Raw genomic sequence first — 25,887 nt, forward strand, 5'->3', positions numbered from 1 at the left:
TTCAGAAAAACAGACAAGATAGACTTCAACCTGCAGTTTTTACTGCCAAGATGGGAGTAAAATGTCTTCACCAGGGAGAGTACTGCATGATTCAATCCCAGATTTGAGCTGCTTGCATACTACAGAGTGTCAAGAGATGTTTTCGCCTAAGGTCTTAGGTAGGCCAGCGTAGTCTCTCCAGTACATTCATCATAAGGGACATGAGGTCAAATTGATAGTCATTGAGCTCTTAAGGTGCTAACTTTTTCTTGTACAAAAGTCGATACATCAGACATTTCTTTATGTATTTTGCATATACTTATATACTTTTTGACTGATGTTGAATATAGATATTTAGTTTTTAACTGATACCACTTGTATATAACTTGGCCTCTGGTGTTGTATCTATTTTATTACTTTTACTATTATTCAACATTATTTAGTTAGGCTATATATTTTAGTTATATTTTACTTAAACTTTACACATACTTTTGACTGGTTTGATAAAAATGTCAGCTCAATTCAATTTTATTTACATAGCATTTAAAAAGTAATAAAAAGAAAACCCAGACAGTCAAATTAATCCCTAAGAACAAACACTTGGAAACAGTGGAAAGGAAAAACTCCTTTTTAACAGGAAGAACGTGCCAGAGGGTACAGGGGCAGCCATCCACTACAACTGGTTTGGAGTGTGTTGAAAGAGAAGAGAGCAGAGAGAGAGACAAGGCAAAAGGCATGCTGTGGAAGTCCACCAGAGATTGGCTGTAACTAATGATTATATGTAAAGTGGTGTATAAATACACAGAAAGTAAGAAGAAGTAAGTGATAAGGAAATGCTATTCATAAAAGTAGAGAGGGTGTCTGTCTCCTGAATGCAATCTGGTAGCTGGTTTCTCAGAAGAGGGGCCTGAAAGCTGAAGGCTCTGCTTTCCATTTTACTTATAAATGCTCTAGGAAACACAAGTAAGCCAGCAACTCGTGCGAGAAATTCTTTGTTAGGGTGATATGGTATTATGAGGTCTTTAAGATAAGATAGGGCTTGATTATTCAATACCTTGTATGTGAGGTGTAGAATTTAAATGGGATTCTGGATTTAACAGGAAGCCAGTGAAGGAGAAAAGGCCTTTCTAGTCCCCGTCACTACTGTTACTGTAGCATTCTGTATCAATTGAAGGCTTTTCGGGGAGCTTTTAGAACAACCTGATAATAATGCTTTACAACAGCCCAGCCTAGATGCATTAAATACAGAATCTAGTTGTTCAGCATGTCTGTGAGACAGGATATTTTATTGCGCAAAAACAAGAAAGCTCTTCATATTTCAGATGATACTAGTGTTAACAATAGATTGACCCTTTTTTAGGTTAATTACAAAATTAGCAGAAAAAAATGCAACCAAATATAGCTATGATTGTTTTCAGGAAAGGGATGGATAGTTTATAATACTCACCAAGTTTTGTTTAAAAACATATATTAATACATAAAATTAAAACAATACAATAGTTCAACATTTAAGCCTGGCCTAAAATAATTATAATCATTCTTTTCCCTCTTCCGCTCCCATCGCTGGCTGCGTCACTTCCTGGCCGAGCTCTGCGCTCTGACTGCAGACGGAAGGCTCTCCCCTGTCTCGGCAGATGAAACCGGTGTTGACACTTCGACGCAGGCTACAATGGCGACCGAAGTGAGGCAGGAGCTTACACAACTGATGAACTCAAGTGGATCTCATAAAGATCTTGCTGCCAAGTATGTAACGTTAGTTACGGAGAACATCACTCGTTAAAAACTGCAACAGAAACTGCTAGCTAGCAGCTGGTCTGCACAAAGCTAAGCTAATGTTAGCTGCATTAGCCAAACATTCAGATAGAAATGCAATCAGTCTGTCAATGTTTGCTTTTAGGTTTTATCCAAAGTGCAAGGAACATAAAAGGAGTGACTACCCACATTAATTGTTGGTAAAATAATTATGAGAACTGTATATTTTGTCACCAAAGCTAACTAGCTAACTTGCTGCTCTTTAGCTACATATTTGGTGCAGAGCACAACATAGCTTTAATACAGTTTGAACAAAGTGATACTTGACTAGAAAACTGCCAGGACACCCTTTGCGTACGTTCTTACCATCCTATAAACAACCATTTTATTAGGAACACCTGTGCATTTTATTAAGTACAACTGTACTGTAAAGTCTACTTTTGCAATTTCAGTTTTCGTCAGCATTGTCCAAAAGGTGATAAATCTATTTAAAAATCTTTTAGGTCCTGTTATATACGTGTTTGTATAAGAAGAAATTGTTTACTGTATCCACAGTATATGCTGATAGTTAATTAAAGTGAAAATATTTAAATACCTGTTTAATAAAGGGAGGTTTAATTCACTCAAGCTTAAATACACTTGTTTTTCACAGAAGTCACAATCAAATGCATCAACTTCTCTTAAGTAAGGGACCACAGACTGATTGCTGTAATTATATGTGAACTGGTGTGTGCATAGTTCTGTTATGTTCACAGCACTTTAGTGACATGTTGATTACAGATTTATTTATGAAATGATATTTACTGAATGGATTGGGTACTTTCCCCTCAATTTTGGTACTTTTTTTGGTACTCATTTCAAAATAATAAATACAAAATTTCCTCTCACAGAATAAGTCCATACTTCTCAGTTTGTACATTTTGTTATTTATTTACAACATTTTAGTTGTGTCACAGTGTCATCATAGTGTCTGCGATGTTCTGTCATAGTGTTCTACAATATTAAATATTAATTGTAGACTCTTATAGGTTGTGACACAACATCTGTTAGATGGTGCAGTTGACAAATGACTGTTCAGTCTTTTACAACCAAGCAGTCAGGGTTTTTTTTAAAACTATTTTTTTAATTCATAATAATATATGATGTTTGTTATATCATAAGGGAATACAGTATACATGGGATTATGTAATTTCTCCCACAGATTTACAATCTGTTTCTGGTGAGGGAGGGTTTTAGATGTGCTTTAACAATAAATAATTGATGAATATAAATATTATTGGCTGCTTCATCAGTGAGTCTCTTATACTGCAAATGACTTTTAGTTATGTCATCCTGGAGATTATTTGGGTGTCAGCGGGCCTTGTTCTGCTCTGTAGCCTTAGTGAGCTCATTGTAGCATCACATGGGCAGCCATTAATATACCTTGCCCAAGTAAAGTTAATCTGTGGGAAAACACTGGGTTTCATCCAATAAGCTAAAATGTATTTGTGTTTCATATTTAAGTTTTAATCCTTCGGTTTTCTATGTAAACATTTTAAACTTACCAGCAAAGTTGGAAGGTTTCTGACCGGTGAAATCTTTTGCAGATATCGACAAATTCTGGAAAAGGCCATTCAGTTTACAGATGCTGATCAACTGGAATCCTTGAAGGCCTTTGTAGAAGCAAGTATGGTGTGCCTGTATTCTTCTGTAATATCTGCTTATTCTACGTCCTTGGTTCATTTTTCAGGAGCATGTCTTACTATTATATTTTACATTCTTGCAGTGGTCAATGAAAATGTCAGTCTCGTCATTTCAAGACAGCTGCTCACTGATTTCTGCACACATCTGCCCAACCTGCCTGACGCCACAGCAAAAGCAGTGTATCACTTCACCTTGGAAAAGATCCAGCCGAGGGTCATTTCCTTCGAGGAACAGGTAAATTTGCTCCAGCTCTCTGACGGAGTGTAAATGGAGGTAACCATTCAGGCAGTTAAGCTTGAGTATTGTCACTGCAGCGCTTAACTGAGTAATGTTCCTCCATCGCCTTAGGTAGCCTCAATCAGACAGCACTTAGCGACCATTTATGAAAAGGAGGGAGACTGGAGAAATGCTGCCCAAGTTTTAGTTGGCATTCCCCTCGAAACAGGACAGAAGTAAGTAAACCATTGTCACACGCAAGTCTTGATGGTAATTGTGTCTTTAAATCCCTGTTTCTTTTGTTTGTTTTTTAAAATATCCCCTTCAGGCAATATAATGTTGACTATAAGTTGGATACATATCTGAAAATTGCCCGACTTTACTTAGAAGATGATGATCCGGTTCAGGCAGAGGCCTACATCAACAGAGCCTCATTGCTTCAGAATGAGTCCTCTAATGAACAGCTACAGATACACTATAAGGTACATGATCTCTTAGTGATTTCATAGTTACATAGTCTTATCTGTTGTTTCAGTGAAGCTGTGTGGATAAGTGCTTCTGCTGCTCTCATTAGGTGTGCTATGCCAGAGTACTAGACTTCAGAAGGAAGTTTATTGAAGCTGCACAAAGATACAACGAGCTGTCTTATAAGTCAATTGTTCATGAAAGTGAACGCCTGGAGGCACTGAAGCATGCTCTGAACTGCACTATATTGGCCTCTGCAGGTATAAGCAGGTGTTACATTTTCAGAAATAATGTAATGAGAACTAATGGAAAACATATAAAGGCATACTACTGATTTGCGGTTTTCACACTCTTAACCAAAAATGGTGCAATATTTTTTAGGACAGCAACGTTCCCGTATGTTGGCTACTCTCTTTAAGGATGAGCGCTGTCAGCAGCTGGCTGCTTATGGTATCCTGGAGAAGATGTACCTGGACCGCATCATTAGAGGTAACCAACTACAGGAGTTTGCTGCCATGCTGATGCCTCACCAGAAAGCCACCACAGCAGATGGTAAGCTGAGATACTGGGTTTTACACAGTGAGAGAAATCCTTATTTTCTCCACCCTCATTGAATCAGCTGGTGAACCAGCTGATATTCTTTCTGGTTTTGTGCTCCCTTCGTACTGTGAAACATATTTCTAGACACACTCTTAACTGCAGCTATAATGCCAATGCTATAGTTGACTTGGTCATTGCTCATGATAACTGAGGTCAGCACAGGGCTGTAACCATTTATGCTGGTGCTTGAGGGGCACTCTACACTTAGGTGTTGCAACACAACACCTATACTTTCTTAACTTTGATCTGTTTCAGGCTCCAGCATCCTTGACAGAGCTGTGATTGAACACAACCTCCTATCTGCCAGTAAACTCTACAACAACATCACTTTTGAAGAGCTAGGAGCATTGCTGGAAATCCCCCCTGCAAAGGTGAGATATGAATTGGATTAATGCTAAACTTGTATAAGAGCCACAGTTTTAGTTTTATGCTTCATTGGGAAGTTATAGAACTACTGTTGATAATAAGTTCCTGTTTTCCATAGTGGTACACACAAACTCTAGTTTCTTCTTTCTATCTGTAGGCTGAAAAGATTGCTTCTCAGATGATCACTGAGGGACGTATGAATGGTTTCATTGACCAGATTGATGGCATTGTACATTTTGAAAGTAAGTGATGAAATTGTTTATTTGTATGTTTTACAAATTTTATATAGGTTTATATAGGTATAAGGATTTGACCATGAGATTTTTAGGAACCAAAACACTTGATAAAAGTAATTTAAAGTTGAAATGTATAATTATTTATATATTAACTCATTGTTTATTCATTGTAAATAAAAAATTACAGATTAGCAGATTTTATAAACAGAAGATATGGATAAAATTGCTGTAAAATTATTCCAGAACAATTTGTGTCAGTCTGTGTGTTTTTTACAATTGAAAGCTAATCCTTAGCCACAGTAGAGCAGGCTTTCATGTAATACCAATATCTACCTCAGGATGGTATGGTGAGTCAATGTACTGCCCAACATCAGAGGAAGAAGTGGAAGCAATCAGTTTGTTGTTTTTTGTTTTGTTCTTTTTGCTATGTGCCAACTGTCTAACATTGCTTATTGTGGAGAGCTGTGGCCGGAAAAGGTGTTGCTGTGGCAGGAGGATGGTGCACTTAATTAATGTAGCACTAGCTACATTAATCCCTGTGACATTATTTTGCAGCATTTACAGAATAAGAACACTGGTTTAGGTCGCTGCCCCACAGCTCTGTGCAGACACAATGGGTTAGAGAGGAAGAGATTCTAACTCTAGCCAAAATGAACTGAATCACTGTTATCTGTATTCACAAACAATAAATGACTTGGATATAATAAACTGCGCACATAAGTGGACAGAAATTAGTGTACGTTTTAAGTAAAGGTAAGTAAAACACTTTAAGTATGTTTCTGGTGAATTAATTACTACTTATTTAAACAGGAGGAATAAAACACAGATTAGTTGGCTAGTCTAAACCTAAGGGCACACAGTGGGAGTGCTTAAAATTGAGCTCACTAACATTAAATACACAGACACATTTTAAGAACAAGGATAATGTGCAGAGGTGTAGCAACCATAGAGACATAAAGTTAAAGAGCCATATCATGAAGCTATGGGAAAGAGTTTCTGAAGCAAGGTTAAGGAGTGGGGTGACGATCAGTGAGCAGCAGTATTGCTTCATGTTCAGAAATGGCATTATAGAAGCTTTGACAGTGTTGATTGAGAAGTATAGAGAACGAGTTGCACTGTATTTGTGTGGCTCTAGAAAAGTCTGTGACGGGATTCAAGGGAGGAACAGTGGTATAAGGAACTCAGGAGTGGCAGAGCAGTACATGAGGGTGATGCTAGACGTGTGGGGACAGCGAGACAGTGGTGAGGTAGTAGGAGTGGGAGTTACAGATGGGTTCAGATAGTGAAGATGGATGAGTTTAAATACCTTGGGTCAATTATTCAGAGCAATGGACAGTGCCGAAGAGAGTGTAGGCTGATGGGTGTGAGGAATGAATCTTTACAAGATGGTAGTGAGACACTGCCATGATATGTTGTATGTTGGAATAGCAGTTTAACGGCAGCTGAGAGGAAGAGGTTGGATGAGGTTGGTGGGAGACAGAAGGACTCTAGCCAAAATAACATCTCTGATGGAGTCTCCCACCCCATGCATGTAAGTGTTGCTGAACTGCAGAGCTCCTTCAGTGGCAGACTGCTGGATCCTAGATGGATGAAGGAGCGTTTCCGCAGGTCCTTCCTCCCTGCAGCTGTCAGACTGTACAATCAAAACTGCTCCCAACAAACATAGATATTTACATCAGTGCTGTAATTTGCACTAATCGACCAAACAACTGTTATAACTTGCACATTACTTTTCTCAGTTTATATATAAAAAACCTATACTTTAATCTTAATAACTGTACAGTACTCTGTTTTTGTAACTATTGTCCATGATGTAAATATTTTTTTCTGTAAAAATTTTGTGTGTTTCTGTTCTGTGTCCTGTTCGGTTTGAATATGTGCTTTTATTCTGCTGCTTTTACAACCAAATTTCCCCTTTTTGGACAATTAAAGGATTATTCTATTCTATTGTATTCTCTGTAGGGGTTTGTGACAGTGGCACTAACAAAAAGATAGTTGGCCTGTGGCCAAAGGGGAACACGTATTGTGGTTTTCACCATGGTTCACATGCAAATAGTCTTTGTTTTGAAAGGAAAATGCACCTTCTAATTTTTTTCTTCTGTCTCTGGCAGCCCGTGAACCCCTTCCTACCTGGGATAAACAGATCCAGTCTTTATGTTTCCAAGTCAACAACCTGCTAGAGAAGATCCGTCAGGCTGCTCCAGAGTGGGCCGCTCAGGCTATGGAAACCCAGATGACCCAGTAGTATTCCTAATAGGATCCGTCAGCCCACCCTGAAAGTTTTGTCTTGCTTCTCCCCAAAAAGACATTAAAAAACACCTGCAGTTTAAGTAGTAAAAGCACTGTGGAGATCCTTCTGGTACCAGCATGACTTGTTTGAGATGTGGCATCCATGTATTTATAGGGCTGTACTGTACATTCAGGTGTAATTTCATGTTGTTTACATGTTAAAAATTTGGATATTATATTCAGGTTGTTGACATGTTATAGGGTCAAAAATAAGATGCGCACAACAAACGCATTCTGTTTTTATCTTGATAATACAGCTATATCTGTCAAGTACTTCTTGATTTATCACTTGGCCCACACTGAATGAATTTCAACAGAGTATTAAACTTGGAGCTGAAAGAAACTGCTCATGATCATCGTTTGATTCAAGGTCGCTGTCTGCCTCAGTGGATTTTCCTTTTTGTCATTGACAGTTTAAATATGAAGACCAAATTGATGAAATGCTATTTGAGTTCACTTTTCAGCATCTGTACCAATTTTCTACTCAGGATACATGTTCTGGAAGCATTTTAACAAAAGTTTAGGAGTAGATATCGCTATACTGAATGATACAGACAGTTTTTGAGACAAAAATGTTTTATGGAGATTCAGTGGTATAGTGGTTACCACTGGTTCAACAGGAGGAGATATAAATCCAGCTTGTGGGAGAAATGCGGTAGTGTACTCATGCTGGCCCCAAGCAGCATGGGGCCACCGCCTCTGTTCAAAGATGGTCGTTCACAGTGGACATAGATGGCTTCTTTCACTCCTCTTTGACGCCATCTGTCCTCTCTTTCTAAAATGTGAACATTCGCATTCTGGAAAGAATGACAAAGGTGGTGAACAGAGGCGGTGGCTTACGACACCGACCGTCTGCCATCTATAATCCAGTTTTGAGATCCATTAACGCCCACTCGCATCTTGGGCCATTTGACCTCAGTAAATTACACGATAGGGTGGGGCTAGATTTCACAATAGGTTAACCCGAAACCCTGGGTGATCGTGACCTACACCCGTTTTCAAACCTTGGCTCGTGTGATTAGGTAGGGATCAATAGGGGGTCCCTGACCCTCTTAGGGTTTAAAATCTGGGACTCCTAACCTATTGCTCTTAGAACTGAAGAAGCTTCTCAGATGAGAAGTGAAACATCTTCAAGAAACCTAAAGAAGTCCAGACACTTTTCTTTCCTAGCTCCTTAGACTACGTTGACCTGGACGACTGAGAACCTTCAGACATATTTTCAAGATGCTACTGACGATAAATCGACTTTGGGAAGTCGTATTTTTAAAGCACAAGTCTTGGTTTTTAAATCTAGCCATTACAAAGAGTCAGATGATACTGTACACCCATATGGTAGGCCTGTCCTAAAGCTTACTCTGCTTTATTGTTTTTTTCCCCCCGACACAGTGCCGTTAAAAAAATATCACTTTGCAGATTACTGACATCATAGACAAAATAAGTCATTTTCTATAGGGATTTTACCCCCTAGAAAATTGCTAGTTTCACCTTTTATAAACTTCATAAAGCAGATCAAATATTGTAGACATTGTTGTGTTAGTATAATATTTAAATTTTTTGTGGAAACTGTCCTAGGTCTGAGCCACAAGAAACAAAATTTACAACAGGTTTGAAAATACTGTAAAGAAAGGTCTTATTTCATTATTCATTATGATTGGGGATATTAATTATGATTTCCTTTGGTATGGGATGATGTCAAAGAGTCTGATCTCAAACAGTCCTGATAAAACAGAATCCATCCAGTTATTTTCTTCTGGTTATCCGTGGCTGGGCCACAGGCCCAGCAGCCTAAGCAGAAAAGCTCAGACCACCCTCTCTCTAGCCATCTCCTCTAGCTTATCTGGGGGAGCACCAAGTTCTTCCCAGGCCAGCCGAGATATAATCTTTCCAGCGTGTCCTGGTGTGGCCTCAGATGAACTACAAAATGGCTTATTATACCGTGTCATTGTTAATTTAACAAAAATTAAGCTAAAATGCAGAAGCAGTGTGTGGTGAAAACCTTAGTGCACTCTCACTGTTTTCATAGGGTAAGTAGCAGCCAGGTTCTGCTTAACAAATGTATCTGATAAACTGATCATCACTCAGTTTGACCACCTGTATAAAAGCAGAAGCTTGCTGGTTTGGTACATTAAGGTGTGTATTCTTTGTGTGTATTCTATATCTCGGTCTCCATAGGCACATTGAATGCTAAAGTTCATGACAGTACTATTAAACAAAAAGACTGAATACATATGACGTGTTTGGGAGTGTTGTCAGGAGAAAGACTCTTCCATCTAAAAAGAACATGACTGCAAAATTACTTGCTGACTTCTTGAACAATGTTTTTTGGACAGAGGAGAAAAAAGTAGAAATGTTTGACCATAACGCATAGCACCATGTTTGGTAAAAACCAAACACAGCATATCAGCACAAACACTTCAAACCAACTGTCAAGCACAGTGGTGGAGAGATGATGATGATGATTTGGGCTTGTTTTACAGCCAAAGGACCCGGGAACCTTGCAATCAGTAATCTGATCATGAACTCTTAAATGCAAACATATTCTAGAATCAAATGTGAGGCCATCTGTCCAACAGCTAAAGCTTGGATGAAGTTAGGTCATGTAACACGTAACACTACAATGATTCCAAGCACAGCAGTGAATCTACAACACAGTGCCTAAAACAAAAAATGCAATGTGTTGCAATGTGCCAATGAAAGTTCACATCTCAACCTAATTAAAATAGCAGCTGTGGTAGAACCTTAAGAGAGCAACGCTCAATGAAGTGAAGCAACACTGAACACACTGAACACAGAATTCAAGTTACTGCTGTTAAAAGTGTTTCTATTAGCTACTGAATTATGGGGTGTACTTGAATACATGTACTTCTGCTTTACTATGAATGTATGTGAATATTTGAGTGAATATATGACGGAAATTACTTGAAACAGCAACATTTTGTTTGACATCTTTCTAAATGATCAAGATCTGCTTAACCAGATACAGCTAGTATAACAAGTCTTAACTGTTTGATTCGTGATTCATTGTCTTTCTGCTTTGTTGAACTTGTTGTCTGGAACAGGCTCCACTAACAGCAGACTTAATCGAATAGAAATGAAACTGGATATGAAGTGTACAAATACATTCATACAAATAGATGGAAAAAAGAAAACAAAACAGCACCGTTCAAAATGTAAACAATTTCATTAAAACAGTACAAATTCTGAAGGAACAGTAGTGATAAAAGAAATGCTGTGCTGCAGCTGACTAATGATTAACTGACTAGAAGAGGTTCATGTGATTTTCCCTGTGACTAGGGCAGCTGATACACAGGAGGGTAATCATTTTACAACAAACAGCACTGAGGTGTGCACCATACTTTTCAAAGTATTTAACATTTTTATTGGAAAGGGATGGGTTAATGCTTCACCAGCACTTTATCTGGAGTATATAGAGATAACAGTAGCTTTTCCATCAGAACATCAATGCCATTAATATTTTGTAAAATACATTTTAGAGAGTTTACAAGACTGTTACTCTTTCAGAAAATGCCCTGCTCCTTGCGCCGGTTGATATCTCTCTTCAGCTGGCAGGTGGTGCAGACGGGGCAGCACATGGCCATCATAAAATCGTTACACATGGAGCCCTGGAAACACACGCAGTAACTCTTAGAAGGTGCAGCCTCAACCTCAGTGAAGGGAAGGGAATTAGGCTAATGACACGACCAGAATTTATTTATATGAAAAACCAGGGTTGGATTACAGACTTGATCAAAATGTAAGTGTACACATGCTATCATGCTGTGTTTGCATCAAGCAGAAAGTTGAATAAGTATACAAGCAATGGAAAATTGATCAATGCACTAAATTATATGACATTCCTGCTTCAGAGCCTATATCAGAAGCATCAAACTCAAGACCCAGGGGCCAAAATTGAAACAGCAAAGACTCCAATCTGGCAAAATTTTTGGACTTTTAACTGTGTTTTCATAACTTTTCCTGCTAATAAAGATCTCCCACATGGCAATTTATACAACACCAAAGGGTTAGAGTTAACCCTAAACATCCTATTTTCACTGCTATGCACTACTAGAAATTTCTGTGCTTATTCCAGTGTTGTTGTTTTTTAATCAGGACATTTTCTATTACAGTATTAAGATAAATGTGAGCTGTCTGTGGCCCACAATGTACAGTGAGTTTGACATCCATGACCTAAATGAATCTACGTTGCAATACTATGGCTTAAACAGGGAAGGAAAAAAAAACATAATTGGACAGAACCACATTATTGTTTTTAACCTTTGTTTCTCTTAATCTTCGAATATATTTTGATTAATCTTGGGTAACATGTTAAAAGTACTTGTACTTTTTACATGATCATTTTCAGACATTTAGTAATTTGACTCTGACAGCATTTTCAGTTTTTCTCTTTTTATAATATAGGAGGAACATATTTGACTTACAACATGATGGTAACAACTTAATTATTAGTTACATACAGCAGGAAATAGGCTGTTTTCACTCACAGTGAAACAGGTAACTAAAAGACCACTTCTTTGGTTCTAAAAAGGCCTCAAATAGACTTAAATTGGCGAATCCTGCAGAAAGCTTGGCTACTGTTCCTGTTGTCCACTGAAAACTTACCTTGATGTTGTATTTGGTCCTGTAGACGCTACGGATGGGCATGCCCAGACCACACAGGCAACACTCGCCCATGTCACTGGCAATGGTACAGCCGAGGCAGCAGTAGCACCAATAGCCAAAGCAGCCTAAGGCAGGGAGAAAGTGTGTTAAAGGAAGCACTTACAACTTAAATCCATTATTATTGTTATTGTTATTGTTATTATTATAAGTATAGCCGCTCTTCATACATTCCATTAAAATATCCATTCCCAGTTAATTTTTAATATAACTGATAAGGGAAAAAGATCCACAGTCCTTATTTTACATGAGAAAATGCATTCAAGTTTCACCAAGTTTCAGTGGTTTGGTATCCATTTCTTGTCAGTTCCTTAACAGCCCTGAAACCTACATTCATACATTCAGATAGACATTTGAACATAATATATTTACTTAAAATAAGGACTGAGGGTTTGTTTCCACCACACGAACATGTAGATGGAGCATTACAAAGGCCAGTATGAACAGAAAGAAAACCTGCTTTAACTGTTCTTTTCTTAGGTTTGAAAAAAAAGTGTATCCAATTATATCTTGCTGCAAATGCTGTCTCAACTTTGTGCATATTTTGAGCTACAGAACCAGTAAAGAAGGTTACTCACAAATTCCAATGTCATCACAGCAATCTAACACGCCTGTCTGGAATTCAGAAGTTTCATATTTGCCTGGTTGGTTGACCACAGCCATGATCACGTTAAAATCTTCTTTCTGTGGGATGAAAAGGGGTTATAGTTATTGTTTGAATATTGTATGTGAGGAAGAGGAACACTACACAGTAGTGTTCCTACTGGTTCATATTTCTCTTTATTATTCTCGGTGCTTCCATATATGTTTTGGCTTTACTACTTCCACATACTTCACATACACATACTTCAAACAGCATTCAAACTATAAAATGCTCTCAAATTATTGGGATATTACTATAATTTAGCTTTTTCATCTTGACCATTTTGATAAAATCCCTGTTTAACTTTTATCGCATTATGATGATTCTTTTAGAAAATACATGTGCTGCTATGCAATTAAGCTACAGTGTACCACTCTAGCCTTTTGAATCTGTTCCTCATGTAAATGGCCTGTATTTGTATAGTGCTTTACTTAGTCCCTAAGGACCCCAAAGCGCTACATTCAGTCATCCACCCATTCACACACTGGTGATGGCAAGCTACATTGTAAATGGTAAATGGCCTGTAGTTGTACAGCGCTTTTATTAGTAACTCCTAGGGACCCCAAAGCGCTTTACACACCCAGTCATCCACCCATTCACACACACATTCACACACTGGTGGAGGCAAGCTACAGTTGTAGCCACAGCTGCCGAATGTAGCTACTACAATTGTAGCTACATTGTAGCTACAAGACACTGGCGCCACCGGGCCCTCTGACCACCACCAGTAGGCAACGGGTGAAGTGTCTTGCCCAAGGACACAACGACCGAGACTGTCCAAGCCGGGGCTCGAACTAGCAACCTTCCGATTACAAGACGAACTGCCAACTCTTGAGCCACGATTGCCCACCTGGTCTGAACAGATTCTTCTTACTGGCTCGATTTTCAGTCTTCCCACACATATTATATATCAAAACAATGGATTTTGTATTTGAATTCAGAAAATGTGACAGAAGCCTACAGACAGAAGCATCGGGTTAGCACGTTGTTAAAGCAGGCCATACAAAAGGCGTCATACGTTTTGTAACATGGCTTCTGAGTTACAAAATGTTTGAGAGCAAGTCAAGGCAGTTTTCCTTTTTCAGCTATTTAGTTGCCGTACTTCACAGGTCATATATCTTTAATAATTCATTTTTTAATTATACACTGTCAACACTCAGAGTCCCTTCTCTGTTCTGATCAAAATTAAATAGCCTGAGAAAGCATACACAGGCTGCCTCTGATGGTAGATTAAAACTGAACAGATTTAGCCCAATGACTGTACAGAAGGCACAGACTGTGACTGCTGCAGAAACACAGAGGCCACGCTCTCACAATCGCTGTTCACTCCATGCTGTGTGAGTGTGTGTCCAAATTTGTAAAAATTGTTAGGTATGCACTTTTTACCTTAGTTTTGTGCTGCTTTAGTTTGTCTACAGGCTGTTCTTTCTTGCTTTTCTAAATTTTCTGCCAATTTTTCACACTTGGACAACAAGTAGTTTTGACATAACTTCAGCTTGTTCAGCTGTTTTCAGCTGGCAGTTTTGCTCTTCCAATATTTTTGCTAAATTAGTTTCTGCTAAGTTATTACAATTCAGCAAATTTTCTAATATTGACTTTAGCTTCTCCAGCTGAATATTTTAGCTACACAGCATTCACACTGCATTTTTGCAGGAAATGCAAATTTTTCTAGTTACTTTTTTCATTCCTCATGGATTTGTTTTAAGGAGATTAATCTTACCAGCTGGTTGGACAGTTGAAGGATTCTGACCAAGAAGGATTGTCCAGACCATGAAGCAGCTTGAGCCTTTATAACATATAAGAGCAGGTGACTCAATCACCTTTGCTGCTGTGACGAGATAACAACAGCCACAAATCAGCCCTATATCTTTATGTCCGGTTATGGTAATAAAACTTAACTGCACTGCGTGGTTAAGTCAAAGTCATAGACAAGTGGGATGTCCCACGTGGATCATATAATAAATTTAAAATGTAATCTTTTTTATAGTTTGCTTTTTTTTAATTTCAGGATGAACATTTAGAAAATTTCATGTAATAAAAAATCATTCAGAACAATATATTTACAGGCTCTGAAACTGTATTAATATTATCTTTTGAATAATTTGTGAATGAAAATATGTTTTAAGGGCTTTATTTTTATCATCTTTTCTCCAGTAGCCTTTTAACGAGTAGCCATATCTTTGGCCGGATAACAGTTACTGTAAGCATGAAGATATTTAGTGCACGGAATAAAGACTTATCTCACCTGACCTTGTTTCTGTGTTAACAATACATCATATCAGTGTTGTTAAGCTCAATTATATCGTTACCACCAACTAAAGAGTAAACAACATATAGTAGTGCCTATTTCCTGTACTTTGCTTTGGTACAATTCTGTAGAATTATATTTGTACTCTTCCAGAGTATTAAAACCATATGCTACTTTATACTTTCATTGTTCTTTTGTTTAGCAGCCATATTTTTTTCTTTTCAGGTTTCAAAAGCCAATAATGAAAACATTTGTAATTTTCTTGCATGTAAAAAATATGTTGGCTCCCACCAAAGAGGTTTTCGGCTTTCAGTCAAGAGACTGTGATATATATATATTTTTTTAAAGGGAGGTTTGTTGTATTCATAACATACACTTTTGTTTCTCAAATAGACAGAAGGAAAAAGGAAAATCTCCAGAGCTACTCTTAAATTAGGCTACACAGTTGCCACGTATTTGTTTTCAATTTAGAAAGTATAAGTCTGTGTAAAGGATTTAAAGGAATATTGTTGTATTTTCTTTTACAGTACTTATATTGTATATGCAGTCAGTAATATTACTGTTTAGTCTGTTTATTATCATTGTTACGGCTGTTAATGGTGGAAAAAATCTAATGAAACAAAACAGAACTCTTCTATGCATTATTTTTAATACTCATACTAGCTGAACAAATAGGGAGATCTATGCAATGTATGCTGCCATCTCCCAGCCTCACAAAGCACTGCATACATATAAGCAAAGAAAATCCTGTGTGTGCTTCCAACACACATCATTGCAGATACATGCATGTCAGTGTCAGAAAAGTTCACCAAGAATTAAGTAGATTCATAAGCATCTATGAGCCTAAATGTTTTAGTTGTCTTTTAAAATCATGTTATTATATTTACTAGGCAAATTTTATGCCCACTGCAAAACAGAAATGGTGTCAGCAGAAACCTCTAAGAAGTTCTCAAAGGAGCTTGCAAAGAAAAGTGTCTGGACTTCTTTAAGTTGCTTGAAGACGTTTCACCTCTCATCCGAGAAGCTTCTTCAGTTCTAAGGTCAAATGGTGGAGAGTCCCAGATATAAACCTAGTAGGAGTGACCCCCCACAGAGGGACAAAAGGACCCCCTGATGATCCTCTAATCGCCTGAGCCAAGGTGTGTAACTGGGCGTGGGTCCCAATCAGCCAGAGTTTCGGGTGTGTTCATTGTGAAACCTGGCCCCACCTTATCATGCGAATTCCTGAGGTCAGATGGCCCAGGATGTGAGTGGGCATTAAGGCGTCTGGGAAGGGATCTCAAAACTGGATTATAGATGGCAGAGAGTTGGTGTCGTAAACCCCCGCCTCTGTTCAAAGATGGTCGCTCACAGTGGACATAGATGGCTTCTTTCACTCCTCTTTCAAACCATCTGTCCTCTCTGTCCAAAATGTGAACATTGGCATCCTCGAAAGAGTGTCCTTTATCCTTAAGATGCAGATGGACTGCTGAGTCTTGTCCTGTGGAGGTGGCTCTTCTGTGTTGTGCCATGCGCTTGTGAAGTGGCTGTTTGGTCTCTCCAATGTAGAGGTCTGGGCATTCCTCGCTGCACTGTACAGCATACACCACATTGTTAAGTTTGTGTTTTGGCGTTTTGTCTTTCGGGTGAACCAGAAGAAGAAGAAGTTCACTTCTCCCTAGTGAGTAATTTTTTAGGAGGCAGAGGAATATCTTATACTTGTCCATTTAACTGTTTAATTTGGCTAACTTGGTTGAGGTTAACTTACTGTTTGACCAACTCAAAAAAGGAGCCAAACTCACACCAAAAGTTTAAAACTTAAAAGAGAGACAGATTTTTATTTTATTTATTTATTTATTTATTTAAAAAAAAAAGCTTTTTAAAAATAAAAGTAATTAAATACTAGTAAAGAAGACCTTTTACACCCCCGCCCATGCAAATGCAAATTTCCTCTTTAAATTCGCCCAGATTTCTTGGGGTACTTATGAATTTTTCGTTGTTTCATATAACGCTACAATTATATTTTATTGATATTTAACAAAAATTTGTTATACATAAACAATATTAAGGAAAATATATTGCTAAGTGTTCGAGTATTAGCTAACCATTACTAGCTAACCACTGTTAGCTAACAGCCTACTAGCACCGATAGCTAATACTGTAACTAATGTATAACAAAATACAACGTTTTTACAAGCAAATCAACTTATATAGAAGTAAAAATGATTTATACAGGCCTTTTGTTGAGCTAAAGTAAGATCTTTTCTGGAAAAATGATCTTCTGCCCCTTGCTGCTTCCAGCAAATGTTTGAAAAAAACAACAGTAAAAAGTTCAAAGAAGCTCTTTTCCTATTTGTCAGTTTTTTTGCGGTTGGGATCAGGGGCCTGCATGTAATGGTTTACTCAAAGTCTCTGGTTGGGACGAATGCTCTAAATGACTATGAAGTCCCTTGCTTTTTACTTTAACCTAATGCAAATAGATCTTTCTATAAAATGCTGTACAGACTTAAATCAGTCAAACACTACCATATCATGTTTGCTCCCTCCTTCTTTCCCCATAAACTGCTAAGACCAGACTATACTTGTTATTATTATTATTATTTAAGTTTTGCTGATTGTAGCTGTTTTTATTAGCTTATTTTTCTATTTTTAAGGAAGTTGCTTTTCTGTCTCTTCACAGCAAAATCTCCAGTGTTAAATTAACACTAGAGAGTGTGTTTATAGACATGTCTATATGGGTCCACACCTCTGAGTGTTAAATACAACACTGTTGAGTGTTAAATTAACACTTTTGACAGTGTTATATGTTTAAAAGTAACCTAGTCAGTTTTGAAGATTAACAATGGCTAACACTGAGCAGTGCTGATTTTCTAACACTGGAAAATAACTAAATATTCCAGTCTGACTAGGTTACTTTTAAACATATAACACTGTCAAAAGTGTTAATTTAACAGTCAACAGTGTTGTATTTAACACTCAGAGGTGTGGACCCATATAGACACTCTCTAGTGTTAATTTAACACTGGAGATTTTGCTGTGTTGGTGAACAAACCTTAGTAATGGCATACTCACATTTGGACTGTGTCAACAGGCTTTGGATACAACTTTTTTGTGGATAAGTTTAAATTTTGTCCAGGAAATAAATGTTTAAAATGTTCTTGTTCAATGTTACTACATTCAAAAATAAGTGATTATTTGGGAAAAAAAATATAAGGTGGAGAAAATTATTTTAGATGTGGTCTCTCAGGTGTTTAGCCATATTTTAATTTCCATCCATTTCCGGTAATGCTTTTCAAGTTCGAGGTAATGAGGGATTGGTGGTGTGACTAAAGCCTATCTCATTTATCATGGGGGGGAAAGGTAGGGTGCAACCTGGGCAGGGTAGTAGTTTATGGTGGGCAGGAACTGATTATTAATGCAGAAAAAGAATGTTTTTCATTACTTAACAACACTGAGCAAAGGTCAGTAGTGGTCATGACATTTTTATTGGACAGTAGGTAACATTCATGAAACACCCAAATAACTAGAAAAGGGCTGAAATCAATTAACATTTGAAGCTTATTAATCTCCTAGGACAAGAACAGCTGTAAGTAAAGATACACAATACATTTTCTTTTTATTACTATGAAGATAAAAATGTTTTGCCAGACTCCAAGTGAACAAAAAGCCAGCACTTGAGCATGTCTGATAAGATCCAGAGACACGAAGACATGTACATGGGTTAAAAAGTTGCCTTATAAAATAAAATTAAATAAATAAAAATAGAAAGTGTTTACCTCACCTTTCAGAAAGAAAGAGCTGCCTAACCTTAACAGACTGCTGGAAATGATGAGGTTTATAATAAGTGTAATAAATCTTTGGACAGAGTGACAAATAGTATTCAGTAGCTTGAGTGCCACAGCCAGTGTATGTATATACAAAACAAAGTAGATCTTGAACTATTGGACTATCAAGCTGGTGGCAAGGGTTTTTGTTTTTGTTTTTTTCTATAATGCATTATATATATTAAAAATTAACTTACTTGATTTAGTTGTTTGAGCTTTAGTGTGCCACAAAAACACTGGTCTCAAATAAGAGTAGAGGCCTTGCAACAGATTTAGCTACTAGCTCATTTTCACTTGCAGTCCCTGGGCAGGTATGCACACAATATTAAATAAACTGGAAACTGGAAATAAACTACAAGATACAGATGAAGTAGCAGAATCAAATATAAATGCAAAGCCAAAGAAAAGCCCTTCAGCCCTACCCACAAAACACATTGCAAACCCTTTCTGAGTATATGCTTTTGCCATTCAATAACCAGTCGTTTCAAATGTGTAACCATACAAATATGACTAATAAAGCATAAAAAAAATATGCTGGATTAGGTCAAGTTGATGTTATTGTTTCCTGTTTTTTTCCTCCCAATGATGAGAAAAGAAATTCAAAGCAAGTGTCAGAATCAGAAAGAAAAGTGATTTAAAGGTGACTTTGCATGTGGCATGTAATTTGAGACAGACTGGCTGGTCTAGCTCAGAAACTGCTGATCTAGTATGGTTTTCTTCATAGCCATATCTTGGGTTTATGGAGCATGTTACGGAAATGTGCAAATATCCAGTGAGCTGCAGTTCTGTGAGTGAAAATGTCGTTCTGATGTCAGCAATCAGAGGAGCAGTGGCCAGACTGCTTCAAGCTGATAGGAAGGCAACAGTAATTCAAATAAACATTTGTTACAACAAAGGTATGCAGAAGGGCATCTCTGAACACACAACATGTTGAACATGTTGGGCTACTGCAGCAGATGACCACACCAGGTCCTGTCAGCTAAGATAAGGCTGAGGCTGCAATTTGCATGGTCTGAGACAACGCAAGATTAGAAAAAGGTTACCTGGTATGATAAGTCTTTATTTGTACATTAGGACGGTTGGGCCAGAATTTGGTGTAAACAATGTAAAAACATGGATCCATCCAAACTTCTACTAGATCATACTTGTGGTGAAGTGAAGTTGTGAGGGAAATTTTCTTAGTAGACTTGTTGATACCAAGGATGGTTTTAACCCCACAGCCTACCTGAGTAGTGTTGCTGACCATGCCCATCCTTTTATGACCACAGTGTACCCATCTTTCAACAGCTGCTTCCAACACTGTAATGTACCATGTCACAAAGCTCAGATCATCTCAAAATGGTTTCTTGACCGTGACAATGACTGTTGTTGAATGTCCTCCACAAGCATCAGACCTCAGTCCAATGAAGCACCTTTTGGATGTGGTGAAACCAAAGATTTGAATCATGGATGGACAAATCTACAGCAACTGTGTGATGATATTATGTCAGTGTGGCGCAAAAGGTCTGAGGAATGTTTCCATTGCTCACAAGCTTGTTGAATCTGTGCCTTGAAGAATTAAGGCAATTCTGAATATTAAAAAAGAGTTCAATTGAACTGTACCTAACTAAGTATCCAGTGCATCTAAGTGGCAGCTGGCAATACAATAAAGTGTAGTAGAAAAGGGAAACTTACTGTCAAGGTGAACTGATTTTATAATTTCCATCTTTTCTCTTGAAAAATATAGGCGCAAGCTTTAAAACTTCAGGGAGAAAAATCCCTGTGAAGACTGCCAAGTCAAAGAAAATTATAACATTTTAAGTGGACTCATATAGTTTTTAACCAGATTCCTAAAATAAAAAATAAAAACATAAAAACAGCTGACTCTATAACAAGTGTAGTGTAAGTGTGGAAATAAAACAACAATGGCTGGGCCATGTCTCACTGCATTCTCTGCAAATGTGTAATACTTTAATAAATACACTCAACAAAAATATAAATGCAACACCTTTGTTACTGCTCCCATTCCCCATGGGATGGACGTAGAGACCTAAAATTCATTCCAGATACACAATATAACCATCCCTCCCAAACAGTGGTCACAAATCAGTCCAAATGTGTGGTAGTGGGCACATCTGCTATATTGAGATAATCCATCCCACCTCACAGGTGTGCCACATCAGGATGCTGATCTGACATCATGAGTAGTGCACAGGTGTACCTCAGACTGCCCACAACAAAAGGCCACCCTGGAATGTGCAGTTTTTTGCGCTATTGGGGGTCTGGGGACCCAGAACCGGTCAGTATCTGGTGTGACCACCATTTGCCTCATGCAGTGCAACACACCGTCGCATGGAGTCTGCCAATTGCACGCTCCCTCATTGCTTGTGGCATCTGTGGCATTTTGCTGTAGACAAAACTGCACATTCCAGGGTGGCCTTTTGTTGTGGGCAGTCTGAGGTACACCTGTGCACTACTCATGATGTCAGATCAGCATCCTGATGTGGCACACCTGTGAGGTGGGTGGGATGGATTATCTCAATATAGCAGATGTGCCCACTACCATTTGGACTGATTTGTGACCACTGTTTGGGAGGGATGGTTATATTGTGTATCTGGAATGAATTTTAGGTCTCTACGTCCATCCCATGGGGAATGGGAGCAGTAACAAAGGTGTTGCGTTTATATTTTTGTTGAGTGTACATATATTTAAAACGGTGATGGTACACTCCACAAAAAAATTTGGTCAACTGGCAACAAATATGTACCATAATCAGGGGGTTCAGACTGTCAAACAGTGTGTGCATAAATAGTTAAATAGTTTAACAAAAATAAATTATTTGCAATTAAATTCCACGAAGTGATCTACCTGACAGGTCCACGCCGGCATTTACACTTTCCAACCTGCCTTGGTCTTTTCAACACACGATGGCGCTACTCCCCAAAAAACAGAATAACACCGACTCCATCTGTGAATGACGGCATGTAATGACGACCTGACTGTAATGATACATGCTCGTACATAATGAGCAGCTGTAACTGAAACTCTGGAAGAGGCATGATTTCCAATTTCCGACAGGCTAAAGATAGACGCGGTCGTAATTACAACAAAGCTCACAGGATACTATTAACCTGCACAGAAGACCCTAAAAAAATACCAAACAGACCACATCCTCTGATTCAGACATTAAATTCTATGATGTCTTACAAACTGCTGAGTGTAATCTGAGGAGGAATACACAGCAAACTGCAGGGTTAACACAGGCAAAGCCAGAGAATCGTGTTTATTTGATTAATTCTTTGTTCAAAGTTAATGCGAAATGTGAAAGTGTACATATTCATTGTTTTTGAATTATGGGCTATCAATGAATCGACTTTTAATAGTTTCCTTGTTTTTTACTTAACCCTTGTGTGGTGTTCGTATTTTTGTTACTCAGCCAGTGTTCATGGGTCTGGTGGACCCGCTAGAGTTTTGGCTTTCCAAATTAACACTATCAAACAATTTTATGTTAAATTACTCAACAGATGTTTACTTCATCCCAATTACAAGACATATGAACAGCAAACATGGTTAATTTTTTCCCTTTACCTTTGTTAGATCACATTTATGAATTAATGTGCTTCTCGTTTTTCTTTTATATAAAATGTTATAAATAAATCAGTTATAATCAAGTGGAGTGAGTGGAAAGACACAACACATTTACACGTGAAAAAATAATTAATTGTTTAATTTTTCTTTTGAAAAAAACTGGACACGGGTCTCACAGACCCGAACACCATACAAGGGTTAAAGAAAGTAATTGAATACTTTGGCTTCTTGCGCCAAAGAGCCCCACTGGTCCTCTAAAAATATGCTGTCTGTAATGTATCATATTATCATGAGTGTTTGATGTAATATCATAATCTGACAGGGGTGTCAAACTAAATCTACTGGAGTAAAAAGTATTTCAAAGAGGTTTTGGTGTACAATAACATGGAAATATATATGCATGTGCTTGGTTTTTCTACAATTGCAGGGACGACATTTCCTGTTTGAAAGTTTGATTCATAATTCTGTATCCTCTTACCTGAAGTTCATAATGAAAACATTAAGTATTCAGTTAATAATGAACAGAATACTTTAAAATGGGTTGTCCTCCACACGTTTGATCTTTAATGATAATTTTGTGTGCTTTGTGTGACAGCTAGTTATAGCTGTGAAGTAATGCAGTGGAACAGAGTTGGTTAATAAAACAGGTGACTTTAACGTGTGGAAATTGAAGACGGCTCTGTAAATTCGCTGTTTCAGTGATGGACGAGAGGCACCTCTGCACTGACGTCACCCCCCCCCCCCCCCCCTCAAAAAAAAAAAAATGTCCCGGAGCTGGGACATACCCGGTTTCTCTGCAGTGTAGTAGTGAGGAGGAGCAGCTCCAGAATTGTAAGCCAACTTTTTCTGGTGTTTGCATGGATCCACAGCTTCTCTAAACTTTTTTTTAAAAACATATTTAAGGTTTTAAGAGCGACCACAATGAACACAAACTTTATTTTATAAAGATAGACTGAACATATAAAACCTTCTGCGGAAGGAAATCCAAAACTTGGAAAAGCTGCTTTTTTGTGTGTGTGTGTGTGTGTGTGTGAGACAGTCTTGGGCTGGGATACCACCGCTGCTGTTGCTGCTCGGGTGTCTGGGCTGAAGGGGAGAATCTCAGTGAGGCTTCACAGGATGGCAGAGTTCAAAAGGAGATGAAAAGAGGAGAGCAAAGGAGGTCTGTGTGCGGAACTTGAGAGCTGCAGAAGTGATTTGGTCCTGGGCTCTGTCTGCACACTCGGATTGGAGCTGACAATGAAGATGAACATGGTAAATGGGCTCAAATCTACTCTGTCAAGAAAATAAGACTATATGTTTTTTCTACTTTTTCTCTTTAAAATAATCGGAGATGATTCGTGTGAACACTTCAAATGTTAAAATAGCTATTTTACCACTAAGAGCTGAGAGAGAGTTTAAGGGGGGGGGGGGGGGGGGTCGTTGCGTGGAAAAGGCGTACTTTAGGCAGCATTTACGCACAGTAAGTTCGCAGCGTTACAGGTCCACATCTGCAAAAGTTTGCCTATCCGGCTGCTGAAAACAAACCAACCAAACTTCCCCTGAGCAACAAAAGCTGCGGTCTATTTTGACTTGCAGACGCTCCTTGAGGGTTGCGTTTGCGGTACCGGTGTAATGCATGCGGGCTGGCTGCCAACTGTCTGGGTCAGAGTGGCCAAGTAGGTAGCGTTGTCTGTCTGTCTGGACCGCAGGAGCGCTACAGCTGAAGAAACATTTGCGAAAAGCCCTCCTTTCCAAAAAGGCTACCACCCGTGTTTGGAGTCCGGTCTCTTCCTCGGATCGTCACCGCTGTGTCACCTGGATCCGCTTGTGTGCTGCAGTTTGTAGTTTGCACATGTTGCTTTCAAGCGCGTCAGTGAGTAAAACTAATCTGCAGAAATATCAGCTTGCACAGCTGACATGTATGCGTCCGTTCCAGCGCGGGTTTTACACGTCATTTGTATTGTATTGCCACGTTTTTGTCACGGCGTATCAGCCATTAAACGGCCATCCGTGTATTTAAAGAGGTACTGGCACAAATGGAACCGACACCAGTGCTCCTCGTGGAAATCTGTAATATGGGGTGTTCAGCGTTGCCTTACGTTTTCATTCATTGATTACAAACCACAGATGGAGTCAAAGCTTGCCATCAAGCCTGCTATAGTTAGTTGCTCAGTATAAGCATATAAATGCAGATATTAAATAAGTACAAAGTTTTAGAATAGTCAGTAGCCAATTGATCTAGCACTTGACGACCAATAAATCAACTAACAGAGTGGGCTATCGTTGGGTAATCGCTGCTTAATTTTCTCCACAGCAGTGCAGATGGATTGGTCAAGACAAAGATACAGAGCTTCCTGTTTGCGTCTGATGGATTACAGTGTTTTGTATGAGCTGCTGACATGAATTCAGAGGCTGGTGAGATGTGGGAGTGCTCATCTTCAGGAGAAATCTGAGACCTGAATGAGCCTTCAAGCACGGTGAGAGCATTTTAATTGAAGGAGGCGCACCATGGACTTGTTGTGGTCTGCCATCAGACCCATTATGTCCTTTTAACCCATTTGTAGCACCCTCTACCCCTACCCCATGTCACATCTTTCCCTGAATTATGGAAATTTTGTGGAAGACGCTGACTTGGACACTGAGCCTGGTGGTGATGACTGCTTCTGAATTTCAAAGTATCAGCAAACTCTCACACAACTCCCAAGGTATGGTGGTGACACATGGACAAAAAAAATTCTGCTGTACTCAACAGCTTATTTTCATAACATCTTCTTATTTCTGTTCCATTCTCTTCTTTTCCTGGTAAAAGAGGAGTTCCTGTCCTACCTGCAGCACTACCAGTTGACTGTCCCGGTGCGGGTGGATGAGAATGGAGAATTCCTGAGCTACACTGTGAAGCACCACCGGCCAGGCCGACGGAGACGGGGGGCGGTGGATCCGATGATGGGAGCCCAGCCCGCGTTAGACCCACTGGAGCCCCGACTGTTCTACAGACTGTCAGCCTATGGAAAGCACTTTCACTTAAACCTGACTCTCAACCCCCACTTGGTGTCAAAACATTTTACAGTGGAGTACTGGGGTAAAGAAGGGCTGGAGTGGCGGCATAATATGGTAGATAACTGTCACTATATTGGATTCTTGCAAAATCAGCACAGTACAACTAGAGTGGCACTCAGCAACTGCAAAGGCCTGGTGAGTACAAAGTGCCCCCCCCCCCCCCCCCCCCCCCCCCCATGTTTATGTCAGATATAACTAGGTTGTGGTTCTGGTAGATTTTTGGTAGATTCGGCAGAATATTATCACAAGATTATTGCAGTTTGCTTAAGAGAATCTTGGCTTTTTTTCCGCATGGTGCACTGAGCCTGCAGGCAGCTTGGAGT

At 38.8% G+C, this 25,887-nt stretch overlaps 3 protein-coding genes across 8 annotated transcripts in view; 2 read left to right on the forward strand and 1 right to left on the reverse strand.

Moving 5' to 3' along the window:
- The first annotated feature begins 1,537 nt into the window (after positions 1-1,537).
- On the forward strand, positions 1,538-7,929 carry cops4 (COP9 constitutive photomorphogenic homolog subunit 4 (Arabidopsis)). Of its 2 annotated transcripts, none has more exons than XM_026173120.2 (10): positions 1,538-1,722; positions 3,318-3,397; positions 3,497-3,648; positions 3,763-3,866; positions 3,959-4,112; positions 4,205-4,355; positions 4,477-4,647; positions 4,951-5,066; positions 5,219-5,303; positions 7,409-7,929. In XM_026173120.2, exons 1-10 carry the CDS (start codon positions 1,649-1,651, stop codon positions 7,540-7,542), a joined length of 1,221 nt encoding a protein of 406 aa, XP_026028905.1. In that variant the 5' UTR covers positions 1,538-1,648; the 3' UTR covers positions 7,543-7,929. The 2 variants fall into 2 exon arrangements, with proteins under 2 accessions (XP_026028905.1, XP_080160250.1); XM_080304124.1 differs by having other exon boundaries at positions 1,549-1,722; positions 4,477-4,584.
- A 2,819-nt stretch (positions 7,930-10,748) lies between these two features.
- On the reverse strand, positions 10,749-17,503 carry plac8.2 (placenta associated 8, tandem duplicate 2). 2 transcript variants are annotated; one of them, XM_080304125.1, is made up of 4 exons: positions 17,371-17,503; positions 12,842-12,947; positions 12,207-12,331; positions 10,749-11,209 (listed from the first exon to the last, which is right to left on the reverse strand). In XM_080304125.1, exons 2-4 carry the CDS (start codon positions 12,924-12,926, stop codon positions 11,105-11,107), a joined length of 315 nt encoding a protein of 104 aa, XP_080160251.1. In that variant the 5' UTR covers positions 12,927-12,947; positions 17,371-17,503; the 3' UTR covers positions 10,749-11,104. The 2 variants fall into 2 exon arrangements, with proteins under 2 accessions (XP_080160251.1, XP_026032667.1); XM_026176882.2 differs by lacking the exon at positions 17,371-17,503 and adding an exon at positions 14,627-14,749.
- A 5,828-nt stretch (positions 17,504-23,331) lies between these two features.
- adamts6 (ADAM metallopeptidase with thrombospondin type 1 motif, 6) overlaps positions 23,332-25,887 on the forward strand; it is a 76,395-nt gene continuing 73,839 nt past the window's right edge. The window contains exons 1-4 of one of the 4 annotated variants that reach the window (XM_026173121.2): positions 23,332-23,779; positions 24,822-24,984; positions 25,072-25,212; positions 25,317-25,699. In XM_026173121.2, the coding sequence (XP_026028906.1) occupies positions 25,113-25,212; positions 25,317-25,699 (483 nt within the window). In that variant the 5' untranslated portion in view covers positions 23,332-23,779; positions 24,822-24,984; positions 25,072-25,112. Of the gene's footprint in view, positions 23,780-23,958; positions 24,381-24,821; positions 25,213-25,316; positions 25,700-25,887 lie in introns of those variants that run through there. The other 3 variants (XM_080304127.1, XM_080304126.1, XM_026173125.2) reach the window with 3 other exon arrangements.

This window comes from Astatotilapia calliptera, chromosome 7 (assembly GCF_964374335.1).
Source record: "Astatotilapia calliptera chromosome 7, fAstCal68.1, whole genome shotgun sequence".
NCBI classification, from domain to species: Eukaryota; Metazoa; Chordata; class Actinopteri; order Cichliformes; family Cichlidae; genus Astatotilapia; species Astatotilapia calliptera.